This window comes from Pelodiscus sinensis, chromosome 16, assembly GCF_052426305.1.
Source record: "Pelodiscus sinensis isolate ZL-2025 chromosome 16, ASM5242630v1, whole genome shotgun sequence".
Taxonomy (NCBI): domain Eukaryota; kingdom Metazoa; phylum Chordata; order Testudines; family Trionychidae; genus Pelodiscus; species Pelodiscus sinensis.
Window position 1 is genome coordinate 41,414,704 of NC_143067.1, and position 12,947 is coordinate 41,427,650.

General features: G+C 50.6%; 1 protein-coding gene and 1 pseudogene across 20 annotated transcripts in view; both read left to right on the top strand.

The window, feature by feature from the left end:
• The window catches only part of LOC106731829 (protocadherin gamma-C5-like), a 237,111-nt gene that overhangs the window by 146,321 nt on the left and 77,843 nt on the right, over positions 1-12,947 (top strand). Inside the window, exon 1 of one of the 20 annotated variants that reach the window (XM_089769587.1) lies at positions 1,145-5,409. The exons of the other annotated variants lie outside the window; for them this stretch is intronic. Coding sequence (XP_089625713.1) covers positions 2,950-5,409 — 2,460 coding nt within the window. The 5' untranslated portion in view covers positions 1,145-2,949. Of the gene's footprint in view, positions 1-1,144; positions 5,410-12,947 lie in introns of those variants that run through there. 20 annotated transcript variants of the gene reach the window in all.
• Positions 9,847-12,458, top strand: LOC149523528 (protocadherin gamma-A4 pseudogene; annotated as a pseudogene).

The following is a 12,947-nucleotide window of genomic DNA, read 5'->3' on the forward strand; positions in this document are numbered from 1 at the left end:
GGAAGACAGGACACTGGGCTGGATAGACTTTTGTTCTCACGCAGTCTAGGCGCTCGTATGTTCTTATGTTGACTGTGGCAGGGTCAATGTTCTCCATAGTTCAGACAAACCCTTAGAGCCTTGATAATGCAAACCAGACTCTAGCATGCAATTTGGAATTGCAGTTTTAGCCAATGTAATCCTCAGAGTATCCGGCTGACGTGCATAAATGTATTTTATTTAATAATATATTTGCATTGTGAACCCAGTTAGAGAACAGATTACCTAATTCCTTTTCCAGATATCATGAGTGATCTACTCAAAACTGGATTCTTCCTTTAATCTATGATTCTATATACGTTCCTGTACCTGAGATGAACGTATGTAAGTTTTCTTGAATTTCTGGAAACATGGATCACCATAGAGAACAAGCATGGTAGTGAAGGACAAAATGTTTCAGTGATATCACAGATCTCAATATTAAATTATATTATAAACTAGTGTATTTAACTCCAAATATCATTTCTTGATGTTTCTGTATTGCAAATAATAGATGCTCAAAATGTGTTGACATGAAACTGAACTAGGGGTGGGCAATAATTTGTGAAGGGGGGGATTTCACAAATTTGTGAAGTGATCCCATGTTTCCCAGAAGCAGCAGGACCTCAGCTGGAAGGAGCAAGACCAGGACACTCCTCATGCTGTCCCACTCACAGACAGGAGGTGGGGGAGCACATAAAGTATTTCCCCCCATCCATGACACCTAGAGAGAACCGCCAGATGTTTGAACAGCTGGCAGTTTGCTCTAGTTGCAGCTCAAGCCTTGTGGTAGGAAGAGACTTCATGCTCTCCCCTCCTCCCCCAGTGGTAGGAAGAGACTTCATGCTCTCCCCTCCTCCCCCAGGCCAATCGGGGCCTGGAGGTGGGGGAGAGTGTGAAGTCTTTGCCCTCTGTCCCCACTCTGAAGGGGCATTCCACACCTAGAGGGAAACACCATCTGTTTTAAACAGCTGGTAGTTTCATCTGGTGCCATGCACCCTTGGTGGGGGGAGGAGACTTTGTTCATGCTCCTATCCCCAGGTCTCCATTGGCATGGTGGTGGGGGTGTGGCAAGGCAGCCAGGGGCCGGATCAGCCAGCTTAGCCCAGAGAGGCTGTCCTGCCCACACTTGAACTAAGCTATGTAAATGTTTGATTAAAAAGAAGAAACAATTTCAATGTTCTTTTCTTAAAGGTTTTTTCCCAGTAATGTTATTTTGCCTTATATTTGAGCCTTGAGAATTTGAGAGGAATTGATGAGGTGACACCAATGTGTTGTACTATATTGTGGTTAGCAGTAATGGTTAATTCTCCTGCTCTACAATCTAACTTTTGTTTTGTTAAAGTACTAGAAAATGTTTCCACAGCACATTTTTAAAACAGTCAAAGAGAGCAAGAAACAATCATTTGCACAAAAAGGAAGTGACTGCCTAGGAAGGAGTAGTGCAGAAAGGAATTTGGCTTGAGAATCACAGTGGATCACAAGCTAATTATCAATCAGCAGTGTAACATGCTGGTAAGAAAGGGAACAGCATTCTGAAGGTGTAAGTGGAAGTGCGACAAGAAATATACTAGAAGTAACTTTTACATTACTTTGTAGTGATTGGGCCTCAACTGGAATTTTGTGTCCAGTTCTGGAGGCCACATTTTTTTAAAAAAATGTACAAATTAAAGGAAGACCAGATAGGAGCAATAACATTTCTTGAACATGTAGAGGACACACCCTATGAGGGAAAGTTGTAATAAAAAAAAACCCCTGAGTTTCTCTAGTCTGGAGAAGAGAAAGCTGAGAAGGGACTTGATAAACATTTTCAATATATACAAGATTATTACTAGGAAGAGAGTGAATAATTGTTCCTCTTAACCTCCATAAGCCAGGGCCCTAAATTGCAACAAGTGAGGTTTAGGTTGGACATCAGGAAAAACTTCCTAACAGAGTGGTTAAGCACTGGGATAAATTGCTGAGGGAGGTTGTGGAATGTCTGTAACTGGAGAATTTTATGATCAGGTTAGACAAACATCTCTCAGGGATGGTCTAGAGCCTTCCTGTGGGGGACTGGACTGGAGGACCCCTGGCGCCCCTTCCTGTTCTATGATCCTATGAAATGTATGAAAGGGTAACCTAAGAATATTTGTCTTTGTTTCTTAGAAACAAGATATGTGCTTTGAATCAGCAGATCTCCTAGAGGGAAAGATAACTTTAAAAGGAAAGTAAGAGCTAGAAGAGAAACATAGTTTTCCTCAGTTGTTCAAAGTATTTTCAACCCGCTGTAGTTCGTGCTGTCCTTGGTTTAAACCTGATTCTGTGAAACGCTTTAGCATCCTTAGAATCTTTAAGGATATTTGGAATCTCTCCCCCGGCTGTGATCGTTCCATGGACGTTTCTGTCAACGACAGAACTCATTGTATGTGATAATTGGAGAGACAGAGAGAGACACATGCACACAAACACAAGAATGAGAATAGAACTACCCATACATGTATACACCGCTATAACTATCCATTTCCATTTGGGCTCACGCTGGGAAACGCAGCCCTGTCCGCTTCTCGCAGTGCTTTTCCTAGGACGCATGTGTTGCGCTACGTTCACAATAGGAGGAGAACACAAAACAAAACCAGCAAACCCCCACGATTGTCGCTAAGCTGCGCCGGCGCCGTGCTGCGACCGCGGCTGCTGCAGTTCTGGGCTGAGGCTCCGAGTGCCGCTGTTGGCCAATGCGGAGCCGGCGCTGCAGCCGGGATCCACTGGCGGCTCCTGCCTGCGCTTGCTCCGTCACACGGCGCCGGGCGGGGTGGGGAGAAAGCAGCGGAGGGACCTGCCCAAGGCGTCCGGCAAGAGGGAGCCGCCGCGGAGCGCTCTGCCCCGTAGCAAACCCCCGGCTCGGTTTGCGCTACGTGAGCGCGCCTCTCGGCATCGGGCGGGGGGCGCCGCATGAATGGGAACGGAGAAGGCAGCAAGGACGGGGCGAATCTGACAGCGACCGGGATGGAGACCAGGCGCCGGGCGGCCCCACGGCAAGTACTGCTCCTCGCCTGCTTCTTCCCTTTGCTCTGCCGCGCGGCCCCGGAGCAGACTCGCTACTCGATCCCCGAGGAAATGGCCGAAGGTTCCCTCGTGGGGAACCTCGCCCAGGATCTGGGGCTGGAGCTGAGGGAGCTGCCGCTGCGGAGGCTCCGTGTCAGTTCGGAACAGCAGCACTTCAGTGTGAATGGGGAGAACGGGGACTTGTCTGTGAATGGCCGCATAGACCGGGAGGAGATCTGCGGGGAGACTCCGCTTTGTGTGCTGACGCTGGAAACGGTGGTGGAAAACCCTCTGAACGTTTTCCATGTGACTGTAGCGATCCAGGACATTAATGATAACGCCCCGCGGTTCATCAAGAGTAGCGCTGACCTAGCAATCCATGAGTTAGCCCTGCCGGGTGCGCGATTTCCGCTACCGCGAGCGCGAGACCCAGATACGGGGGTGAATTCGGTGCAGATCTACCGGCTCAGCGGGGACCCGCATTTCTCCCTGTCTGTGAAGGAGAGCCCGGATGGAAACAAATACCCAGAGTTAGTGCTGGAAAAGGCTTTGGATCGGGAAACGCAGCAGTCCCATCGGTTGGTCCTGACGGCCGTGGATGGCGGGCAGCCGGTCAGAACCGGGACGGCTCAGATTAGGGTCAATGTCACTGACGCCAATGACAATGCCCCCGAATTTTCCGAGGAGATTTACAGAGTGAGCGTGAGGGAGAACGTGCCGAAGGGCTCCCTGGTGCTTGAGGTGAAAGCCACGGACAAGGATGAAGGGCTAAATGCCCAGATCACGTACTCCTTCGGCAACACTCCGGAAAACGCTCGTGCGGCGTTTCATTTAGACCCTGAGAACGGAAGAATCACAGCGGCAGAGAATTTAGATTTTGAAGACGCAAAGACCCACGTGCTGGAAGTAGAAGCCAGCGATTCGGGTGGACAAATTGCTCACTGCAAAATTCAAATAGACATTCTTGATGAGAACGACAACCCCCCCGAATTGACTTTTACCTCCGTGTCCAGCCAAATACCGGAAAACTCAGAGCCCGGGACCGTGATCGCGCTGATCAAAGCCCACGACAGAGATACCAGGGAGAACGGAGACGTCGCGTGTTTCATCCAACAGAGTCTGCCATTCACTATAGTGTCCTCCTCCCTCAACTACTATAAAATAATCACGGAATCTTCTCTGGACAGGGAGCGGTCCCCGGAGTACAACATCACAATCACGGCCACAGACAATGGCTCCCCCCCGCTCTCCACCCAGAAAACCATCCTCTTGCAGATCTCGGATGTCAATGACAACGCCCCTGTCTTCGAGAAACCTTCCTACAGCGCCTACGTGCCCGAGAACAACCCCTCGGGGGCCTCCATTTTGAGCGTCAAAGCCTCAGACCGGGATCTGGACGGCAACGCCCGGGTCACTTACTCCATCCTTCGCAGCAGTATCCAGGAGGTGCCTGTCTCCTCCTACGTGTCCATCAACTCCCAGACCGGAGCGCTGTACGCGCAGCGCTCCTTCGACTACGAGCAGTTCCGGGCGTTCGAGCTGCAAGTGAAGGCCGAAGACGGCGGGTCGCCGCCTCTCAGCAGCAACGTCACCATCAGCGTGTTTATCCTGGATCGGAACGACAACGCCCCTCGCATCCTGTATCCCTCGCTCGGGCCCGAGGGCTCGGCAGTGTTCGAGATGGTCCCTCGCTCTGCCGAGGCGGGTTATCTGGTGACGAAGGTGGTGGCGGTGGATGCGGACTCGGGACACAACGCCTGGCTCTCCTACCATGTGCTGCAGGCCACGGAGCCGGCGCTCTTCCGGATGGGGCTGCACAGCGGGGAGATCCGGACCGCCCGCGCCTTTGCGGACAGAGATGCGGTAAAGCACCGGCTGGTCGCCCTGGTGAAGGACAACGGGCAGCCGCCTCTCTCCGCCACCGTGACTCTGAGCCTGGTGTTCGCCGAGAACTTCCAAGAGGCTCTTCCGGAAATGAGCGACCGGTCGGCTGAGTCGGCGCCGCAGTCTGATTTGCAGTTCTACTTGGTGTTGGCCTTGGCCTTGGTCTCGTTTCTCTTCCTCCTGACGGTGACACTGGCCATTGCGATGAGATTGCGGCGGTCAGGAAATCCCCAGTTACTTCAGTGTTTTGGTCCTGAGCCTTATTCCAAGACGGGCTCCATGTTCCCACCAAGCTATGAAGATGGGACTTTGCCTTATTCCTACCAGCTGTGTTTGTCCTCGGATGCCGGGAAGAAGGAATTTACTTTCCTGAAATCCAGCGTGCCGAGGGGCGGGAATATTCTGTGCGGTGACAGCTCTGGGAAGGTGTTTGCGGGCGATGGATCTGACAGTTTACATGATGAGATGGAGACCGTTGGGGAGGTGAGTTTCTATGTTCATGTTTTGTGATGTAGTTATGAAGAATAGGCTGCCCTATTTTAATGCTGTGTTATGGCATATTTACACAACAACATAATTTTGCAATAACTAGCTATTATTTTGAAGTAACAGCCTGCTGCATAGACGTATTATTTTAAAAATAATGTTGAAATATTGTCTAGCTGGAGGTATGTCTACACTGCATGCTTATTTTGAAAGAAACTATTCCAGAATAGTTGGATATATCTAGACTATAAGCTTCTTTCAAAAGAGAGCCTCTTGACAGCAACCAGTATTATTGAAAAAGAGAGCTGGTTTTTCGAAAGAGAGCACCCAGGCAGTCTGGATGCTCTCTTTCAAAAAAGCTCTGTTTGCATTCAATAATGCCTTTTTTTGAAAGAGGATTTTCGAAAAAAGGCATTATTCCTCCTAAAATGAGATTCTCAATGATCAAAAAAACTGCTGCATTCTTTTGATTTCATTTTGAAAGACCACAGCAGCAGTCTAGATGCAGGTGAAGTTTTTTCGAAAAAAGGCCATTTTTAAAAAAATCCTTGTAGTCTAGACACACTCGTTATTTTGAAAGAACTTATTTCCCAATAGCAGGGAATCCTCAAAATTAGTCTAAGGCAGTCTTCCATAGTGTAGATGTGCAATCTCAATTTATAGCCTCAGGAAGCACTTGGGAAGAATAATTTAAAATGGCCCTAATGAGAGGCTATTTCAAAATAGCAGCAGTGCAGCGTCTACCCACACCTTATTTTGAAATATCTATTTCAGAATAAAGGCTCATCTAGACTACGCCGAAGTGCCGAAAGCAGATATAAAAATTCTGTGAAAATGTACATATCTTCTGATCTCACTAATTTGGACATGTCTTTTTCAGTGAACTTCCCCCCCTTGTTGAAAAGCTACGTAAACCTCATTTTTTGAGAAAAAGCGGATTTTCAAAAAAGGGGGGGATTCGCCAAAAAAGCCCAGTCCAAACTACTTTCACAGAATTTGCATATCCTCTTTTGGCACTTCGGCATAGTCTAGATGACCCCTAAGTGTTATTCCTCATAGAATGAGGTTTATAGATTTTGGAATAAGCTGTCCCTTATTTTGAAAGTTGAAGGGAGAGCGGTCTCTGATGTCCTGCAGTGTGGACAGCACCAAAAGTCAAGTTAAGGTACTTAAACTTAAACTGCACAATTAACATGGCTCTTGTGATGTAGTGGGGGGTACCTTGCTGGTTGCTATGCTGGGCAGTGGGCTGCAGGTGACCTCCACTGTCTGCTGTCTGTAACACGGCCCAGGGCAGGGGATGAGTCATTATGCAAGGGGGCTCCGCACCTGTCCGACCAGTTATCTACCAGGGAGTGGAACAATGGGAAGAAAGCAGAGTGGAGCCCTGGCTGGGAGGCAGGGCTGGAAGAGAGTGGTAGTTTCAGTCTGGGAAGCAGGGGGGAGGGGGGCTGGGATTGTAGGGCCCAGCCACCCCCATCTTAAGGGGGGGCACTGAGGCCTCCTAGCCCCAGTTCCTGTAACCAGATTACATCTGTGCTGTGCTGTATCATGGAGAACCAATAAACTCCCTCTATTCTACTGGCTGGTGGAGTCTGTTCGTGCCACTACGGGGGGTGCAGGAGGCGGGGAAACCCCATCGCGCCGTCACAGCTGTCCATTTCCTTATCTGCAAATCCCTGTGCCCTTTTTAAAACACTGCCCCTCTGGCATTTGAAAGGGTTTAAAGTAAATGAGTGCATTCTCCAGTGATGTTATGAACTATTCACCAATAAGATGTGCTTCTGCTAACGACAGAGAAAACAGGACACCTATTATTTGCTGTATGTTATTATGCTTTAATACTCTTTATAGTGCATCTTTTGAACTCCGTTATTTGTTAAAAATGCCAAAAGTCAAAGTGGTTTTAATCACAAATATAGAAAATTAACTTATTGGTTAAACAATATCTTGCTGCTTTCATGTGACTTTTATAACATGATATTGGGATTTGGAGTCATATAAAGTTTTAGAAGACTTTGTTATTCATCTATGGGAGACTAGTGAAGAAATTTTGCAGGCCAGATTAAATAAGGGATGATAAAATCTTAACATATTATCATAATGTATTCTGGTTATGGCTCATCATTTACATGGTGGAAGGTGTTTCACAAATATCTTAGTGTTTAAATATTATAGGGCTATTTTTCTATCTTATCCTGCACTTGTCAGGCCAAGTTCTCTTAGCAACTATGAATTCAAATATTCAGGGGACCATTGTGATTGATAAATAGTCATTAAATATTATTTTAAACCTTTTTATACATACAGCTGGGATGTGTGTGTGGGAGGGCGGGCCTTTCTGCACTTTCCAGGGCTAGGAGCAAGTGCTGGGTCCAATGGGAATGTTAAACTCCTCCTGTGAAATAGAGTAGATCTCTTTATAATCATTCAAGCTCTAGACTTATGGCATCCAACCAGTTCTGAAGCAGTAGCTGCTTTAGTTGAGTGTGGCTAGTTTGCGATCGCAGAAGCCACTATAAGGTATGTCTATATTACAGAGATGATGGAAGCAACCAGTGTTGATCTTCCAGGATTTGAATTAGTGGGTCTAGTGAAGACAGGCCTTTTGATCTGAGAGGGGCACTCAGGTCAATGCCGGTAGTCCTGCTTCCATAAGGAGTAAGAGAAGTCGAAGGGAGAGTATTTGCCCTTTGACTTCCTGCAGTGTGAAAAGTGCCAAAAGTTGAGTTGAAGTATTTCAACTTCAAGTAGGCAATTAATGTAGTTGAAGTTGAGTATCTTAATTCATCCTTATCCTGTGGTGTAGACATACCCATAAGGGCTACTGCTATAGCGAACTAGCCACACTCAACCAGCCAAATAGCCACATTGTTCAAGCCAACTAGCTACGCCTGTATAGCCACATGTGGCTAGTGGCTAGCGTGTTGGATACCAGGGCTCTAGAGTTATGCATCCAAGTGCCCTGGATATGACTGGATATTAGCTACCAGGAAGGCAATTCAAATATTTCAAGGTAAGGGAAGCACATAGTCCCTAACTTCCCCAGAAAGTTTATAGGTCAAAAATTCAGGTTGTTTGAAGCGTCTTAGTGGAGTGCAGCAGTGGCCAGAGTGCAGCGAAATGGTCAGATATGCCTGTGGAATTACTCAATCATGTGATTTGATTAATCCTAGAGCTCTGTTGATTATCACACTGATATCCGCTCCCCACCACATATCTGGCATGTCTGCATATGTGTCTGTCGGCTGTGTACATACTTGGACTCGTGTACTCTTTCATATTTTCAGTTTATGTACTTTCCGCTTGTGACAGCATTTCCCAGAAAGCTGACAGCTTCTTACTGTACTGGATACTATAAAACGGAATGGCAAGTTATATTTGTGACGTAGTGGGGGTACCTGGCTGGTTTCTATGCTGCTGGCTCTGGGGGAACCCCCACTGGCTGCCGTGGGTACCACGACCCAGCAAAACAGGATGAGTCACTATGCAAACCAGTGGCCAGACACCCCCCATGGAGAGGAACAAAGGAAGGTGGATGCTGCCTTGGCTGGGGGGCAGGGCTGGAAGTTAGTGAGTTGGTTGGTGGCTGTCTGTGAGGATGGAGGAGACAGCCTAGGGAGAGGAGCTGGAGTTTAGGGGCCCAGCCACCCCCATCTCAAGGGGGCCTGAGGCATCCTAGCCCAGTTCCTGTAACCAGATTACATCTGTGCTGCGCTGTGCTGGAGGAGCAATAAACCACCCTCAATTCCACTGGCTGGTGCAGTCTGTTTGTGCCATTTCGGGGTGCAGGAGACGGGGAACCCCCAACGCGCCGTCACAATATTATTCAAGTTTTGTATCAGCATTTTGACAGACCCCACCCATAGATAGAAATAAAGGAGTGATGTGTCATCGGTTGCGCTGATAACGACTATAGTAAGTGAATGACAACATTTGATTGCCTCAAAATACCTGACTGTGAGCGAAGTATCATTGGATGCGAGAGATGTACAAGTGAGGGATAAGGTCGCTAAACACGGGTATCAGTGCGGTACAGCTGCACAGGTAGCGAAATTCTCGCAACCTACACTGACAGATGCAAGAGTCACATGGAAAGGGAGAGCAATAGCTTTGGCAAAACGGATTAATGCGTGATTCATAGCAAACGAATTACAATTGCAAATGTGTCCCCGTAACTCTTCCCAGACACAGTCCGATTGGCCACTGAGAACAATGGGGTCGGTCGTCCAGGGGGATATCGGACTCCCTAATCCCCACAGAGCAGAACGCTGCGTATTTAGACAGACGCTGTCAAATAGCAAAGCCAGGGCGAGCCCAGCCGCGCGGGGCTGCAGTTATTGGCTGAGGCGCTGAGCGCCGCTGTTCACCAATCAGAGAGGGAGACGCGCCGAGCGATCCACCCCGCCCCTCTCCGCCCGCAGCCACAGGGACCCGAGTTCAGACAGTGTCAGTGCGCGGAGATCAGACCGATGGGCGACGCTGGCTGACACAGGCTTCGGACTTCACTCCCCGTCTTTCCGAAAGTGGGTCCAAGGACAAAATCCAACCCGGGAGGTTCCCTCGCGGGATCTCGGCGGCGTCACAGCAGCAGCAAAGCTATGGCGGGTGAACGCAGGCTCCGGCACCGGATGGCGCGAGTCCTTCTCTGCTGTGCCTTGCTCTCCGTTTCGGAAGCGCTATCCGGGCAGACTCGGTATTTCATCCCGGAGGAAATGGAGAGAGGCTCTTTCGTGGGGGACATCGCGCAGGACCTGGGGCTGGACGCGGAGCAGCTCTCGGAGCGCGGAGTCCGAATCGTTTCCGGAGGTAGGACGCAGTACTTTGCTCTCAATGCGGAGAGCGGCCATTTGATCACCGCGGAGCGCATAGACAGGGAGCGGATCTGCGGCCGGGCGGGGAAGTGTCTGCTGAGCTGTGAGCTCATAGTGGAGGATACAATGAAGCTGTACGGAGTGGAAGTGGAAATCACGGACATTAATGACAACGCCCCCAGCTTCCCGGCAGAAGAGTTACATTTAAAAATCAGTGAAACAGCGGCCCCCGGATCGCGGTTTTCCGTGCGTCAGGCAGAGGACCCAGACGTGGGATTAAATTCCATCCAGAGCTACCAGCTCAGCAGCGACGGGCATTTCTCACTGGACCTTCAGACGGGACCGGATGGAGTGAAACACGCGGAACTCGTCCTGGAAAAGTCCCTGGACCGGGAAGAACAAGACGTTCACACGCTGATCCTCATGGCCACTGATGGGGGAGATCCAGTCAGATCCGGCACCGCGCAGATCCGCGTTACTGTCCTCGATGCTAATGACAACGCGCCGGTTTTCAGTCAGCCTGTCTACACGGTGAGTGTGTGGGAAAATGTGCCGGCAGGGTCCACGGTTCTCACAGTAAAAGCCACCGACCTGGATGAAGGAGTCAACAAAGAGGTGACATATTCGTTCCTCAAAATCACAGACAAAGCTGCTCAAACATTCCACATGGACTCTGGGACGGGGGAAGTGACACTGGTGGGGAACTTGGACTTCGAGGAATCCGCGTTGTATGAAATCGAGGTGCAAGCGCAAGACGGGGGAGGCCGATTTGACAAATCCAAAGTTGTGATCGTGGTTAGCGATGTGAATGACAACGCCCCGGAAATCGCTGTCAGGTCCCTCGTAAGCGCGATCCCCGAGGACGCTCCCCCCGGGACTGTGGTCGCCCTTCTAAACGTCCAGGATCCGGATTCGGGGGAGAACGGGGAGGTCACGTGCTCCATACCCAACAGCCTCCCCTTCCAGCTGAGGCGGTCGCTGGACAAGTACTACAGCCTGGTGACCGAGCGAGCCCTGGACAGGGAGCAGGTGGCCGCCTACAACATCACAGTCACCGCCACGGACAGCGGGACTCCGCCCCTTGCCACCGCCATCACCATCCCGCTCCGGGTCCTGGACACCAACGACAACGCTCCGCTCTTCGGCCAAGCGTCCTACACCGCCTACGTGCCGGAGAACAACCCCAGCGGGGCCTCCGTGTGCTCCGTGAGGGCCACTGACCGCGACTGGGGGGAGAACGCCCGAGTGACTTACTCTCTGCTGGAGGGCGAGGGCCGCGAAGCTCCGCTCTCCTCCGCCGTGTCCATTAACTCGGAGACCGGGGCTGTGTACGCGCTGCGCTCCTTCGACTACGAGCAGCTGCGGGAGCTTCGGTTCCGGGTGCAGGCTCGGGACGGGGGGTCCCCGCCGCTCCGCAGCAATGTCTCCGTCAGGCTCTTGGTGCTGGACCAGAATGACAACAGCCCGCACATCCTGCACCCCGCCTCCCCCAGCGATGGCTCCACGGGAGTGGAGCTGGCCCCTCGCTCCTCCGAGCCGGGCTACCTGGTCACCAAGGTGGTGGCGGTGGATGCGGACTCCGGGCAGAACGCCTGGCTCTCCTACCAGCTGCTGAAGGCCACGGAGCCGGGGCTCTTCTCGGTCGGAGTCCACAGCGGCGAGGTGCGGACAGCGCGCTACTTTGTGGACAGGGACGGCCTGAAGCAGAGCCTGGTGGTGCTGGTGAAGGACAACGGGCAGCCCCCTCTCTCGGCCACCGTCACTGTCACGGTGGCGGTGGCTGACAGCATCCCCGAGCTCCTGTCGGACCTGAGCAGCCTCTCGGCTCCCGCGCAGCCGCAGTCCGGCCTCACCTTGTACCTGGTGATCGCGGTGGCGTCCGTGTCCTGCGTCTTCCTCACCTTCGTCATAGCGCTGGTGGCCCTGCGGCTCCGGCGGTGGCGCGAGTCGCAGCTGTTGGACTCCTCGAGTGGGACTTTCAGCGGAGTTCCCGTCTCGCACTTCGTGGGCATCGATGGGGTCAGAGCGTTTCTCCACTCCTACTCCCAGGAGGCGTCGCTCACCGCGGGCTCCGGGAAGAGCCAGTTCAACTTCCCCCAGTCAAACTATGCAAACACTCTGACCAGCGAGCAGACGTGTGAGGTAAAGGATCCTTTCCTAATGGCCGAGGAGTTAAACGTTAGTAACGCGGATCAGTCCTCCGTTCAGGTGAGCTAACCTTTGTATTGCCTTTTTGTGTGCAGGAGCTATGACTCTTTGTGAATCTGTTACAGTTGTCAGGATATATTTGTGGAGTCAGTAAAGGCACCTGTGTTGCCTTAGGAATTGGATTAGGTGATATTGTAACCGGTGGAATATTGGTCAGTACACAAAAATAAAATGGTGTGTGTGTATTTCTGTCTGGACCAATGTTTGTGTCGAAATAAGCTTCCCAATTTCGTTTTAATAACGAGTGATACCAAACCTGGCGCTGCCTTTATCTAGGTTGGGTGAAGTTAACCTAGAATTGTGTTTACGCTAATCTGTAGTTGCTATAGGGGTGTTGCAAGATTTTATTTTTTCTTTACGTAGTGGGATAGATTTTTGAGCACACGGGTTTATTATAATCGATTTTACCTGCCCGGAGATGCTTGAAATGTGAGACATCTGAGGGTATGTCAGGGAACCTTTTCCTGAGTTCTTCAGGGCACTTCTGTAGGAGAAGTTTGTCCAGTGCTCAGT